This window comes from Symphalangus syndactylus, chromosome 15 (assembly GCF_028878055.3).
Source record: "Symphalangus syndactylus isolate Jambi chromosome 15, NHGRI_mSymSyn1-v2.1_pri, whole genome shotgun sequence".
NCBI classification, from domain to species: domain Eukaryota; kingdom Metazoa; phylum Chordata; class Mammalia; order Primates; family Hylobatidae; genus Symphalangus; species Symphalangus syndactylus.
In genome coordinates this window covers 83,550,829-83,565,334 of record NC_072437.2, presented here as the reverse complement: position 1 = coordinate 83,565,334, position 14,506 = coordinate 83,550,829, and the positions used below count along the sequence as shown (strand labels likewise).

General features: G+C 37.5%; 1 protein-coding gene across 1 annotated transcript in view; it reads right to left on the bottom strand.

Annotated features, from left to right (window-relative positions):
- The window catches only part of LOC129463763 (UDP-glucose:glycoprotein glucosyltransferase 2-like), a 142,415-nt gene that overhangs the window by 35,873 nt on the left and 92,036 nt on the right, over positions 1–14,506 (bottom strand). The window contains 2 exon segments of the mRNA XM_063619093.1: positions 1,600–1,685; positions 5,300–5,384. Coding sequence (XP_063475163.1) covers positions 1,600–1,685; positions 5,300–5,384 — 171 coding nt within the window.

The window sequence follows — 14,506 nt, the reverse complement described above, 5'->3', positions numbered from 1 at the left end:
CTAATTTTAATGGAAGCTCTTAGACAGATACTCTTAAAATTGCTCAGATTCTATTCCATTATCCCCTGTCAAACATACCTACCCTCCAAATCATCTCAATGAGTGGACTTGATCCTTTCTCTATCAGTAACTTGTTCAAAGCACACACTGTACAGTAACATGATTTTTCTTACCAAACAAGGAGTCAACTATAGAAAAAGAGGCTTAAACTGGGCAAAATCCAAAATGATGGAAGTGCTTTTGACTAGTATAACCAAATATATTTAAGTTGTTGAATCTATTTTGGCTAACATTTCTATTTCTTATCTTTGATCAAAATGATTAATGGTTTGCCATCATAGCTCATATTGGGTTCAAATCTCTAAAATGGACATTCAAAGTTCTTTACAATATGCACCTACAGGAGACAGCTTTTGTTTTTGCTCACCTAACATCTGTTCCCCTTCTAGTAACAACCTGGCATTTTGGGGGGAATCATTCCTCCTCCCATCTCATTCTATGAGGTTTAGGTGGGACAGGGCTTCCCACCAGTTCTAGAAGTAGGCATATGACTCATGCTTGGTTATGAGAGTCACAGAAATCAGTTCAGTTTGGGACACACAGCTATAGTTGGACCCATGAGTCAGCCTTGGAACTTTTATTGGTACTGTTTGGAAAGAGGCAACTTCCTTCCACTGGAAACAGTAAACTTTTAAAAGTCTATCTTAAAATGGAGGAGACACAGAAACAGTAGACCTAAGAGATGGAGAAAGACTGTTTCCACACCACATCACCCAGTGGCCAACACCAGGTGTACTCCTGGATTCTTTAGATATCTGAGCCAATATATTCCTCACGTATGTTTCTTTTTCGAGACAGGGTCTCACTCTGTCACCCAGGCTGGAGTGCAGTGCTGCAATCTTGACTTACTGCAGCTTTGACCTCCCAGACTCAAGGAATCCTCCCACCTCAGTCTTCTGAGTCACTGGAACTACAGATACATGCCACCATGACTGGCTAATTTTTAAATTTTTTGTAGATACAGGGTCTCGCTATGTTGCCCAGGCTAGTCGTGAACTCCTGGGCTCAAGCAATCCTCCTGCCATCACCTCTCAAAGTGCTAGGATTACAGGTGTGAGCCACCACGCCTGGCCTGTGTTCCTTTTTAAACTAACAATAAAACAGTATAGGTATCAATCTAACATAAACAGTCCCTATTATTTTCAAGTTGCAGCTAACTAGGCTACTTTCTTTTCTTTGAGGAACATACTCAATCATTTTGTCTTCATGTAACTGCCTTCACTCAATCTTTAACTTTTGAAATCCTGTCTGTCCTTTAAAACAGATGTTTGCCACACACTTCTTCAAGGAGTATTTCCCGAGGTTCCTTGTAAGTGAATATATAATTTTTCTCCATTGGTTTGTATAGTATTTTATTTTCATCTGTCTTATAGCTCTAGTTTCCTATCTTGTACACAGTAATAACATTTATGTATTTATCTTACCCCTCCTAGATTAGAGGACCTTTGCCTTACTTAAATTTTCACTACCTGTGGAACTTCCACATACTAGACTTCTGGATCAATCTAGTGATGTATTAAAATATTCATTAGTAATTACCTTTTAATGGAATCCCACAGTCCTTTTGTTTTTTCATCTTCATCGGTAAGGATATCTTCCTTAATTTTGTCTGTTTCTTTTTTCACCTAGATAGCATGGCAAAAAAGATTAGAATTTGGCTGCTTTAAATATTGTGCTGTATGGTTAGAAAGTGAAACATATTGGGTGAGATTACCCATAGCAATCTAAGATTGACAGCTGCAGTAACCAAAGACAGGCAATATCTTAGCACAATGTTGTAAACAATCTGATCTTCAACTATCAATTCAACCTCTTTGTTCAGTTTCTTCAGTGGTTACCTCCATATTGCTAAATAATGTGCTTACACTTGTGTTTACTAATTTATCAGCTTTAGGCATTACCTACTAGTATTTCTGAATTCAGAGTTTAGACCTTATTCGCTCTTTGTGATGACAGATGAATAGCTCACTAATCATCATGCTTCCCTTTCCCTATTTGTCTGGAAATTTTGGTAGTAATATGTTTATCTTCAGTTCTTCTATTGAGTATGTTTTGTCACTTTAAATAATATTTAAATCTCTTATTTTTTTATTCCCACAATCCCAACAGTTTCTCTTGTATAATCTGTTTATAAGGACACTACTATTTCTACAATTTCCTTCTACCTCCCAACTTATATTAAACCTTGACTTTAGCATTTGTAAATATTGATAACATTTACATTTAGTTCAGTAAACATAATTGTATCTGTTGCATTTTGCTACGGTGATTCTAAAACTTGAAAATCAGTAAGAAGACAAAGTTGTAAGATTGCTACAATGTAAAGATCAACCACTGAAGAGTCGGAAAAGCTACTAAAACTCTATTTCCTCTGCACAGTTACCGTTTTAGTATAGTAGAGCACAGTTATAGTTTCCTCCTATGGCCACTGTGCCACTCATAGGAGACTCTTGCTGGTTCAGATGAATTCTCCTTTCTTACATTCCACCAGCAGAGAACTATTTTTTCCTGGAATTTCATTGTCCTTATTTTTTCTTGTAGGGAGACATACAAATATGTCTTCTTTATCACAGACATAATCTTTTCCAGTTTATTACTCATGTTATCTAATTGTCTGGAATTCTTGTCTACCTAAGACATTTTTCTTAAAGTTCAACAATGAACTGTTTCTTTCTAGATTTTCTTTACATTGGTTTACAGATTAGTTTCACCATTTCTTGAACTACCTATCTTCTTTCTTGATCTTGATCTTCATTGTACTGGCAAATGTCTCCAAGAAAGGGTATGAAAAATAATTTTTCTAAAACTTCACACTTCAGAAACTAACATTTTACCTTCACATTTGATTAAGAATTTGGCTAGATACAGAATCTTGGGTTCAAAATAATTTTCCTCAAAATACTGAAAGCTTTGTTTTGCTGTCTTTTAACATCTAAGTATTTTGAAAATGAAATTCTGATGTTAGTGTTGTCATTCTATTGCAGTGACCCACTTCTCCTTCTTAGTAGCTATTATAATCTCATATGGGCCATTTTCATTCATCCTACTTCGTAATTTGTGGACTCTTTTGACATGAACATTTTTCTCTCTCAACTTTACGACACTTCCCCTCCTCCACGTTCTCTGTTGTTTCTGGAATTCCTCTTAGTAGGCTACTGGATTTCACGGGCTGATCCTCTATGTTGCTTATCTTTTCTCCTCCCTGTTTTTCTGTCTTTTTAGTGTAATTCTGAGAAAGAGGTGGTTAGGAGATAAAACTGTGTTATTAGAAAACAAACTAAAGGCAGCCGGGCATGGTGGCTCATGCCTGTAATCCCAGCACTGTGGGAGGCCAAGGCGGGTGGATCACTAAGACCAGCCTGACCAACATAGTGAAACCCCAGCTCTATTAAAAATACAAAAAATACACAGAAACATGATAATTAGCCAGGCATGGTAGCACATGCCTGTGGTCCCAGTTACTCAGGGGACTGAGGCAGAAAGACCACTTGACCTTGGGAGACGGAGGCTGCAGTGAGCCAAGATTGGGCCACTGCACTCCAGAGTGAGCAACAGAGCAAGACTCCGTCTCAAAACAAAAACCAAAACAAACTACTGAAAGATCTAGGGTATGGGTAGGCTGTAGAATATTTCTAATTGGTATCTTTCATCATTCATAAAAATTCTTAGCCATTATTTCTTCAAATGTTACTTGTACCTCATTCTTTAATTATCTTTGAAATTCCATTTAGTTTACTTTTATTTATCCAACAAATACTCAAAGTGCTTTACCTTATCTTCATAAAAGTCCTGTAAGGTATATTCTATTGTTAACCCCATTTTACAGATGAGGAAATGAGACAGAAAGAGATTAAGTAATCTGTCCAAGGTCACACAGCTAGTGAGTGGCAAAGCCGGTTTTAAATCCACTACTGGTAATCTTAGACTTTCACACCAGCGTGTGTGTGTGTGTGTGTGTGTGTGTGTGTGTTAATGCTCTCCTCTATATTTTCTTTTTTTCCTGTCTCTGTTGCATTTGGTATACTTTTTATGGCCTATCTCCCAACTTGCTAATTTTCTCTGAAGGCATGTTAAAGCTATCTACTGAATTATTAATTTTGGTATTGTATTACTCAGTTTCCAAAGTTCTACTTTAAAAAAATCTGATACGCATGTTTTACAGTTTCATGTTCCCTGCAATTATTTTTAAACTCATCTTTAATTTCTTTAAAAAAAAAGTACAGCCGTTTCAGAGGCTATTCTAATAATTCTAGTATCTTGAGTCTTTGTGTATCGGTTTTCTGTTCCTGCTAGTTTTGTGTATTTGGTTAACTTTGACTGTGAGTTGGCCTTCACACTAGAAAAATTCGATTTGCAGCTTAGGCTATTGTAGTCTTATTCCAGAGATTTATGGATGTCTCTTCCAGATATCTCTATATCCTATCAATCTGGAACAATTTTAGTACCAATTCAAGGTTCAGGATTCCCTGGCCTACTTAGCTGACACAAATTTGGGCTAAAAGACTATGAGGAATAATTTTTTATGTTTCATCCTTAGCCTGAAAATAGAGCTAGTTTATTGTAGAGAGGGTCTTCTAATAGATTATTTTATGTGTGTTCTGGGTTCTAATTTTTGTCCCCTAACCCATCAAATTAAATAAAAATGGCAAAGTGTGACAGGACAGAAAAATGTTCCCAGGACGACAGCTTCCTTGGGTCAAGAGAAGTTTCTGTGCTTGCTTATTTCACTAGGCTCGCATTTTCCCTTTAATTTTGGTTTTGGGTTTCCTTATTATCCTTATTATCAATTCCTCATTGTTTTTAAAATTTTTTTAAAATTTTATCTAATATTTTCACTAGTTTTAAGCAGGAGGGTTGGTCCAAAAAGAATCTGCTATCATTAAAAACTCCCTTTCTCTCCCTCGTTAAAAAACAGCACCTTTTCTTTTTAGAGCTAATTTTTCAGTGCATGTTCTTGATCTCATCTGTAGAGTCCAATTTGTAACGTTATTTGGCTACAGACAGATTTAGTAGATATATTTACAGTTATCATAATGTAAAAAAAAATCCTTCTCTTCTATCTTCAAGTTCTGTTTTCCTTTGTGAACTTAATCCTCTTCTTATTTTACTGCTGGAGTTCAAATATAACATTTTAGGTTGTAAAATTGTAAAGTTAGTTGTAAAATAAATCAATTAATTAAAAAACAAGATAATTCTTAATATTAAGAACAAAGCCTATAAAAAGTTCTGCCCCACATACTTTTACTTCCAGTATCTTGCTTTTGAAGCTGTTTAATACAACAATGACATCTCCTAGGTCTGCTTGAGAGTCAGTTCCTTCCTGCCTAAAAGTAGAAAAATGTGTCCATAATTAAGAATAGACATACAATTATGATGGCATAATAAACTCATTTTGCAATAAACGTAAGTCCAATATTACTAGTGCATATATGTTTTTCTGTTTCTATAGTCAATTAAGATATAATATGCTGCAGTTTTCAAAATAATCCAATAAATTTTAACTCAGTACACATTAAAATTGTAAAAAAGTAACTCATTAAATTCAATACTACCCAATCACTCTGAAAGTTCAAATTATGACTTATCTTTGCTGTTATATACCAAGGCTATCACACAACTAAAATCTTTCACACCCCTGATATATTGCAATGATAATTACAATTTTTTACACTTCCAAGTTGTTTATGTATCAAAGGAGTTCTACACTATCCAACTTTTTAATATCCACCAGCCGTTTTCAAATGCCAAAATTTGAAGTACATTGTTAAAATAATGAGACTGAAAATGTGTCTATGATGTCTATCTGCATCACTTGAATGTTTCCATTTTGTATTACATATAATGCAGTTTTTTTCCGTCCATTTTCAAAATTGCTTAAACAAATATGGCAACTGTGCTCCATAATTATTTTTTCAAACTATTCTCACTATGGACTAAAAATTTCTATCATATTTATAATAAAGTTGAATTTTGTTGAAGGGGAAGCAATCAGATGTCAAATTAGTAGTTACTTTTGAGTTGTTATATATAATATATACTTTTAACATTTTTCCAAAAAGAACACCCGGGGAGTCTAGCACTATCATGACTGACACGTCTTTGACTATCTCTTACTCCCAATTCCTGAGCTGAGGTGGTTAAACCAAAGTAGCAGACAGAACTCTGTCCAACAATCACCACTAGAAAACAGAAAGAAGCCAGGTGGGATGGCTTACACCTGTAATCCCAGCACTTTTGGAGGCTGGGGTAGGAGAATCGCTTGAGTCCAGGAGTTTGAGACCAGCCTGGGCAACACAGTGAGACCTCGTCTCTGCAAAATGTTTTGAAAAATTAGCTGGATGTGGTGGCCAGCGCTGTGGTCCCAGCTAGTCAGGAGGCTGAAGTAGGACGATTGCTTGAAACTGGCAGATTGAAGCTCCAGTGAGCTGTGAGCCGTGATTGTGCTATTGCACTTCCGTCTCGGCAAGAGAGACCCTGTCGCAAAAACAAAACAAAACAAAACAAAACAAAACAAAACAAAACAAAACAGGATCTAACTTGTATAGTAGAAACATTGTCAAATTTCTTAAAAACTTTCAGCTGCTTATGGCCACAAACACTACTCAAGGGCATTGACAACTTTAGCCATTTAATCCCCTGTCCACTGAGACCCAGAGAATAAAGCCAGCTAGCACAGCACTACAGCTAGACCTAGAAAAATTCTAATGAAAATCTCTTTCCACTTCCATCAGGTAGCAGAGGTAGTAATGGTGACGAGCTCTCATTTTAATTCAGGCACTGTTTTTATTTATTTATTATGCTTTAAGTTTTAGGGTACATGTGCACAACGTGCAGGTTTGTTACATATGTATACATGTGCCATGTTGGTGTGCTGCGCCCATTAACTCTTCATTTAACATTAGGCATATCTCCTAATGCTATCCCTCCCCCCTCCCCCCTCCCCTCACCCCACAACAGGCCCCGGTGTGTGATGTTCCCCTTCCTGTGTCCATGTGTTCTCATTGTTTAATTTCCACCCATAAGTGAGAACATGCGGTGTTTGCTTTTTTTGTCCTTGTGATAGTTTGCTGAGAATGGTTTCCAGCTTCATCCATGTCCCTACAAAGGACATGAACTCATCATTTTTTATGGCTGCATAGTATTCCATGGTGTATATGTGCCACATTTTCTTAATCCAGTCTATCATTGTTGGACATTTGGGTTGGTTCCAAGTCTTTGCTATTGTGAATAGTGCCGCTATAAACATACGTGTGCATGTGTCTTTATAGCAGCATGTCTTACAATCCTTTGGGTATATACCCAGCAATGGGATGGCTGGGTCAAATGGTATTTCTAGTTCTAGATCCCTGAGGAATCGCCACACTGACTTCCACAATGGTTGAACTAGTTTACAGTCCCACCCACAGTGTAAAAGTGTTCCTATTTCTCCACATCCTCAGGCACTGTTTTAAGCACTTCACAGATGCTCACTCACTTAATCCATACAACCATCCTTTGAGGAAAGTACAATTATTATCCTAGATCCAAACTGAGTCTAGATAGTCTGGCTCTTCACCACTGTACTATCGGACCTTTACCAACAATGCTAAGCACCTGAAACCTCTGGATACATGAGGAAAATTAGCAGCTTAAATGAAGGGAACAAGCTAAGCAGTCAGAGGAAATGGACTTCATTGATAAGGCATTAATGCAGAAAAAAGGGAAGCATTCAAATAATTCATATTCTCAATGAGATTCAAAAGAATACTGAATCTCAGTAAAAGCCATTTGCTTCAAAATGAAAGAATTCACTGTGTCAGAAAGCATGATTAATAAAAAAAGCACTCATACATGTGTCTCCTGAAATTCTAAAAAAAAATTTATATTTTCAGAGAAGAAATGTAAATCAGATTGGCTTCATATTTTTCATCCAAAACACTAACTGGTAAGAAACAATGATGAAGCCTTGTTTCAAGAATTCTGAATAAAATTATAATGCTGTTATTCAATACTTAGGAAAGTTATAATTCATACAGAATTGCAAAAGAAATTTTTAAACCTTTGAGGACCACCTCAAAGTTTTAAACATTTGAGGGTACACCACTAATGTCTCTGAAAAAACTTATTTGTCGAAAGGTGGTGTATATTATGATATGGCAGGCAACATCCCACCTTTAGTATACACTGCAATAGTTAGAAAGATACACCCATTTTTGTTGTTGTTACTCAACTCCTTTGCAGCTAAGGTTTCGGTTGATAATTAGATTCTGCTAAACAGATAGATACATTTGCATGTTATTTGGAACTTAGAAGTGAGCGCGGCAATGTGCTGATGCTTGCCTAGCTTCTTTTGTCAAGCACAGTCATGGAGACATTGAGGTTTTCTATTTCAGTGTTCCAGTGTGTAATTGCTTAGCTTTCTGGGTACCAAAGGCCAGTTGATGTGTTGCTGGCAGCAGCTTCTAGCTTTCTCTCACTTCTGATGATGGGAAAGTAGCAGCTCTTTCTGGTTGGTCAGTTCCTTGGCTTTGCTCTCAAGCATTCCTAGGATCCAGCCCTCCTGGAGAGCTTGCTCCGCCAGTCCTTCCCAACACAATGTAAAAGCATCCAGTTGCTTGTGTTAAATACTTCTATGATACTATGGGAAGTCAGCCATCTGCTACGATTTGAATGTCCCTCCCCTCCAAAACTCATGATGAAATTGTACTGCCATTGTGGCAGTATTAAGAGGTGGGACCCTTAATAGGTGATTATAGGTGATGAGGCTCCACCCTCATCGGGTGGAAGTGGTGCTACCACAAAAGGGCAAGTTTGGCCCTCTTGCTCTCTCTTGTCCTTCCGCCTTCTGCCATAGGGCAATGCAGCAAGAAGGCTTCTGCCAGATGCTGTCCCTCAATCTTGCCAACCTTCCAGAACTATGAACCAAGAAATTTCTGTACATTATAAATTGCTCAGTCACAGGTATTCTGTTACAGCAGCAAAAAATGGCCTAAGACACCATCTAAACAAAAAATAAATGTGAAAATTAAAAGACATATAAAAACTGTGATCAATGGTGAATTCATTAAAATTTACATTTAACTAATGGTAATATGATAGTAAAGAACTAAATAGAATATTGGGGGTAGGGGTAAAAGGATGCTAGAATGCTTCCACTGAAACCCCAAGAGATAGCTACCAGACACCGAAGTGAGTATGCATAGTCATCCATTCTCAATACCCTCACAATATGCAGATTGCCCCTCAGAGAGACTAAGCATATAAAAATGTTCAGAAAAGGGATTGTGTGAGATGAAAGCAGAAGAGTTTCCTTACAGAGAGCTGTTGTCAGATTGTGAGTCTCCACCACTATACTCTATGAGGACGGAAGGGGAAAAAGTATTGCCTTCTCATTCTAAACTCAGTAAGGTAGACACTTTAAGGAGAAGACACTTTGCAATACATATTCTGAAGTTGGGATGCACAGAGGACTCATGTCTGGGAAAGTTAAAAGTGTACATGGAGCAGGATTGGATATTTGAGGACTGATTTATTGCTCTAATCGAGGAGTCAGGAGAGTGCTTACTGCCTCTGCAACTGGTCTGAACTAGAGTTTGTTGGGCAACTGATGTCTAGGTATTTCCACAGATCAGATGCAGCCAAGAAGGAGAGCGATTTGGTTTTGTTGTTACCAAAGGGTAGTCATGTGTCCTGCCAATATGGCAACCAGGAGGTATGAGGAGACCACTCCAACAGAACCAGGAAACTAAAGGAGAGTGAAGTACAGCAATAGAGAACTTTTAAGAGTCCACAGAGAGTGAGTTTTAACTACTGCAGAGCCAGCAAAGTTACGGTGGACCAACTCGAGTACCTGCGGAGAAAGAACGGAAAGCCTTGTTTGATATCTTTGCCCTTCCTCCTATATAAAACATGGGAGAAACAGTTCAGTCTCAAAGGTACCAAACTAAAATTGATTACAAGTGTTACTTTGGCAGAAAAGATTTTTGTAAAGATTTCAAATGAGAAGTCTAGCACAATAATTTGGCATTGAAGGTGCATAAATAAAGTATCTAATATTCTCTACAATTAATTAAGAAAATCTGAGCAGCATTTGTCTAACTTTGGTAGGACTACAAAGAAATAAAGGAGAATAGTTTTCAGACTTTTTGTACTCAAGGTAAGTAACAGCCAATACGGAGTATACACAAATAATCTGCAGTTAATGACTACAAAAAATTGACAGACACAGAAAGTACACATTGTGGGCATTATGCCTCAGAAGTGGAAAGCCAAATTAAAAAAAATCAAATAATTTAGTCATGGCTTTAAAATCTGAACTTAGAAACTCATATCAATATTATTTTAGCTTAGATTTTTAGCAGGTTTCAGGAATATTTTTCCTAATTATAAAGGTAATATCAATTAGAATTAAAACATAAATTAGGATAAACAACATCAGTTTTTGTTATATTTTATATTGACCTCGTTAGACTTTTTATTACACAGTAACATGTATTTTTTTCCATTTTGGATAGCTAGTGACATTAATCATATGTGGAATTAAATTATGACTAAGTATATGGTTTTATTGTTTATAAGTAATACAAACAAATTTGTAAGTTATTTCTACTGCCAAAAGTTGTCTGTGAATGAGAAAAAACAATTTGCACTAATATGTTAGTGGTACTTCAAATATAATATCAAGAACTATTTTCTCTCTAAAACATCTTTATGAACTGTGTATGATAGAAAATAATAGTAAAGAAGATAAAACAGAACCTAAATCATGTATAGTTTTAGTTTCACATAATACATGTGCTATTGTATAACTGTATTTGTAAAAGAAGGAATAAGTGGAGAGGAAATGGACATTTACTCAATATTCTACAATGATTTTCTCATTTAGTCCTTAGCAAAACCTCACAAGGGAGGTAGGATTATTCCCTTTTGTAATGACGAAATAAAGACTACAAATAGCAAAGAAACTTATACAAGATCATACAGATAGTTGGTGGTACAGAAGGGATTTGACTCACAATTCATAAACAGGGCTTTCCCTTTGTGAAACATAATGGTGAAACGGTAGTGGCAGATACAGAAATGCTGAGTTCCTGGCAATGCAGTTTGCACAAAATTTAAAAAGCAGAAACAAAGCATGAATGCTTCTTAAAATTATATCTTGAAACCATGGCTTTTATAAGGGTCAATATAAATGGTACAGTCTATTTTGCTCATTTTCTATACTACCATAGCACTCTTTTATAGAACTTAGAACATGCAATAGTCACTCATTTTCTTGACTATCTTTTCTACTGGAATGAGTTTTGGGAGGGTAGGAACTGTGTATTTGTAATGGGAATGACACAGCAAGGTAGCATAGGTTGCTGCATAGGCATTAGAACAACATACCCAAATGGGTCCAGCTGGTAGCCAAAGATAAGAACTTAGAGGTACCCCCTTCCTGCCTAGCAAACTGGGCTTCTGTTGTCCTGCCTTCCCTTCAAACAGACCAAAAGTGACCCATGCTCTATTCCCTTGTATATACTGCTAGTTGCATGCATGCTCTCTCTTTCTCTCTGCCTGACTCCTCTTCATTCTTGCCTGATGTGACCTAGAGATGAAGCTCTTCCTGCCCAGGATTTGTAATAAATCTTTGAACTTATTTCTTATTGTGGTGGTGTATTAAATTTGCACCACCCATTGGAAGAGCCAGGGACTATCCCAGACCAGGTTTTCTTGGGGATGCTGGGGAGAACACAAGGTTGGGTTCCCAGTGTCACCGCGATGGTCAGGCAAGCATAAACTGCACATGGGTCAGACAAGAGCCACACGGGCATCTGTCAGTATAAACAAGTTTCCTGTGTGAGGGAAACTGGGTCTGGGGTCAGACAACTATGAATTAGACCATCCACCAGGTAAATGAAGTGTCCCATGAAAGGCACACAGTAAACATTCACATCCAGCTGCCTTTCATTCCTCATTAGGGCAAGGTCACTAGCCACTCCAGTACTGGAACTCAATTTGGCTGGGGGTTCTCAAAACAGCATTGTTCAACTGCTTATCTCCAATACTCACCCTTATTTTTGCCTGCTTATTCCACCGCACCAAGTGATTTCTGTCACCATAGTTTGTATTATCTAGTGTTTTGTAACTTATAGAAGGAGACACGCAGTAGTACAGCAACCCCCACTTACCCACAGGGTATAGGTTCGAAGACACCCAGTGGATGTATGAAACCATGGATGGTACTGAACCCTAAACGTATGTTTTTCCTATACATACATGTCTATGATAAGGCTTATTTATAAATTAGGCACAATACTCTTGCCTTTTGTGGTCATTAAGTAAAACGAGGGTTACCTGAATATAAGCACTGTGATCCCATGACAGTTGATCTCATAACTGAGAATGCTACTAAGTGACTCATGGGCAGACACCTGACAAAGGAATGATTTTCCAGGTGGAACAGAGCAGGATGGTGTGAGAAGTCATCACATTACTCAGCAGTGCATAATTTAAAACGTAGGATTTGTTTATTTCTGGAATTTCCCACTTAATATTTTTGGACTATGGTTAACCATGGGTGACTGAAACCACAGAAAGCAAATTCTTCTTCTCCCCTTTTCTCCCCTTCCTCTCCATCCCCTTCCTTTTCCTCCTCCTCCTCCTTGAGGCAGGGTCTCACTCTGTTGCCCAGCCTGGAGTGCAGTGGCATGATCATGGCTCACTGCAGTTGCCACCTCGTGGGTTCAACTGATCCTCCCACCTCAGCCTCCCAAGTAACTAGGACTACAGGCGTGTGCTACTGGGCCTGGCTACTTTTTTGATTTTATGTAGAGGTAGGTCTTGCTATATTGCCCAGGCTGGTCTCAAACTCCTGGGCTCAAGCAATCCTCCCACCTTGGCCTCCCAAAGTGCTAGGATTACACGTGTGAACTACCATGCCTAGCCTAAGTGTAAATTTAAAGTTTCTAGGAACTGTCCGATTGTTCAAAAGTGGTTGTACCATTCTATATACCCAATGGAAGTGAAAAACAGCTCCTGTTACTCCATATCCTCACCAACACTTGATATTGTCATTCTTTTTATAAAGTTAGTCATTTTAATAGATATGTGGCATATCTCGTGGTTTTAATGTAGATTTTCTTAATGACTAACAATGTTAAATACATTCTGTACTTATCCATATATCTTCTTTGGTAGAGTGTCTGTTCAAGACTTTTGCACATTTTTTATCTGGTTATTTGTTCTCATATTGAGTTCTGATAGTCTTTATATATTCTGTATATAAATTCTTTGTCAGATATATGCTTTGCAAAGATTTTCTCCCAGTCTGTGGATTGTCTTTTCATTCTTTTTCAGTCATTTACATAAACCCTTTTAGTGTGAATATTAACGCATTCTGCAATACAAATGATGTTTAATAAAGGGCTTTCTCAGATCCTGCTGGGATATACGTCATAATATATGATATGTGTACTGTATTAACTTTCCAAACGAAAAACTTCTAAACTCTAAAACACATATGGCCCTAAGAGTTTTAGATGGGAGATGTGCATGTCTACCCTCTTCCTGGAATGTTCCATCTATGGTATGACTAGTAACTTCCTATTAATTCTTCCACTCTCTTGAGGTACTATATCATCTCTAATGTCAATACTGACTTCCTCCTACCCACCTCTACCACAGAACTAAGCATCCCTGTCTCTGTGTGCATAAGCCATTAAGCACATTTATTAACTGACACTATGAGCTAGGTACAGTATAAAATAAAGGGGAAAGAGTGGTGAAAAAAGATACCGTAACCCCTACTCCTATATTATCTTTGTTGAGTACAATGTGTGGTATAATAAAAGGTTCTCAGTAAGTATTTATTGAAAGCAATGAAATCTAGAGATATTTATTAAGGGCATAAAAAAGACTTTATCAAGAGTTGGCAAACTATGGCCAGTAAACCAAATCAGGTTTATGGTGTATTTTTTTAATAGCCCTAAGCTAAAACTGATTTTTATACTTTAAAATAATTGTTAAAAAAATTTTGCCAAAGACCACATGTGCTCTCAAATGAACAAAAATACTTACTTTTGGCTCCTTACCAAAAAAGTGTGATGACTCCTGCTTTCTACTATGGCTCACTGATCAACAGGAAAATTATTGTGCAAAAAAACAATTCCAAACTGAATATAACCGAAGGATAATGGTGTTATGTAAGATATAATGTATACACTATATTGTCATTAAATGATCAAAATATCAATTATGCTGGTACAGGGAAAAGTCTAAGAGCCTGAATTTGTGGGGGTGGGCCTGGCATTGGGGCTGGGCAACAGCCCAGGGCTTCTGGGGTAGGCCTGGTGGTTGGGCAGGCTTGGAAACTGAATCTACCAGGCAGATTTGGAGCTTGGGGCTACAGGATCTGGCAGCTCAGTCTTCTGGTACCAGCATTAAGTGGGGGCTGTGAGGCCTACCTGGCTTTGGGTTTTACTGG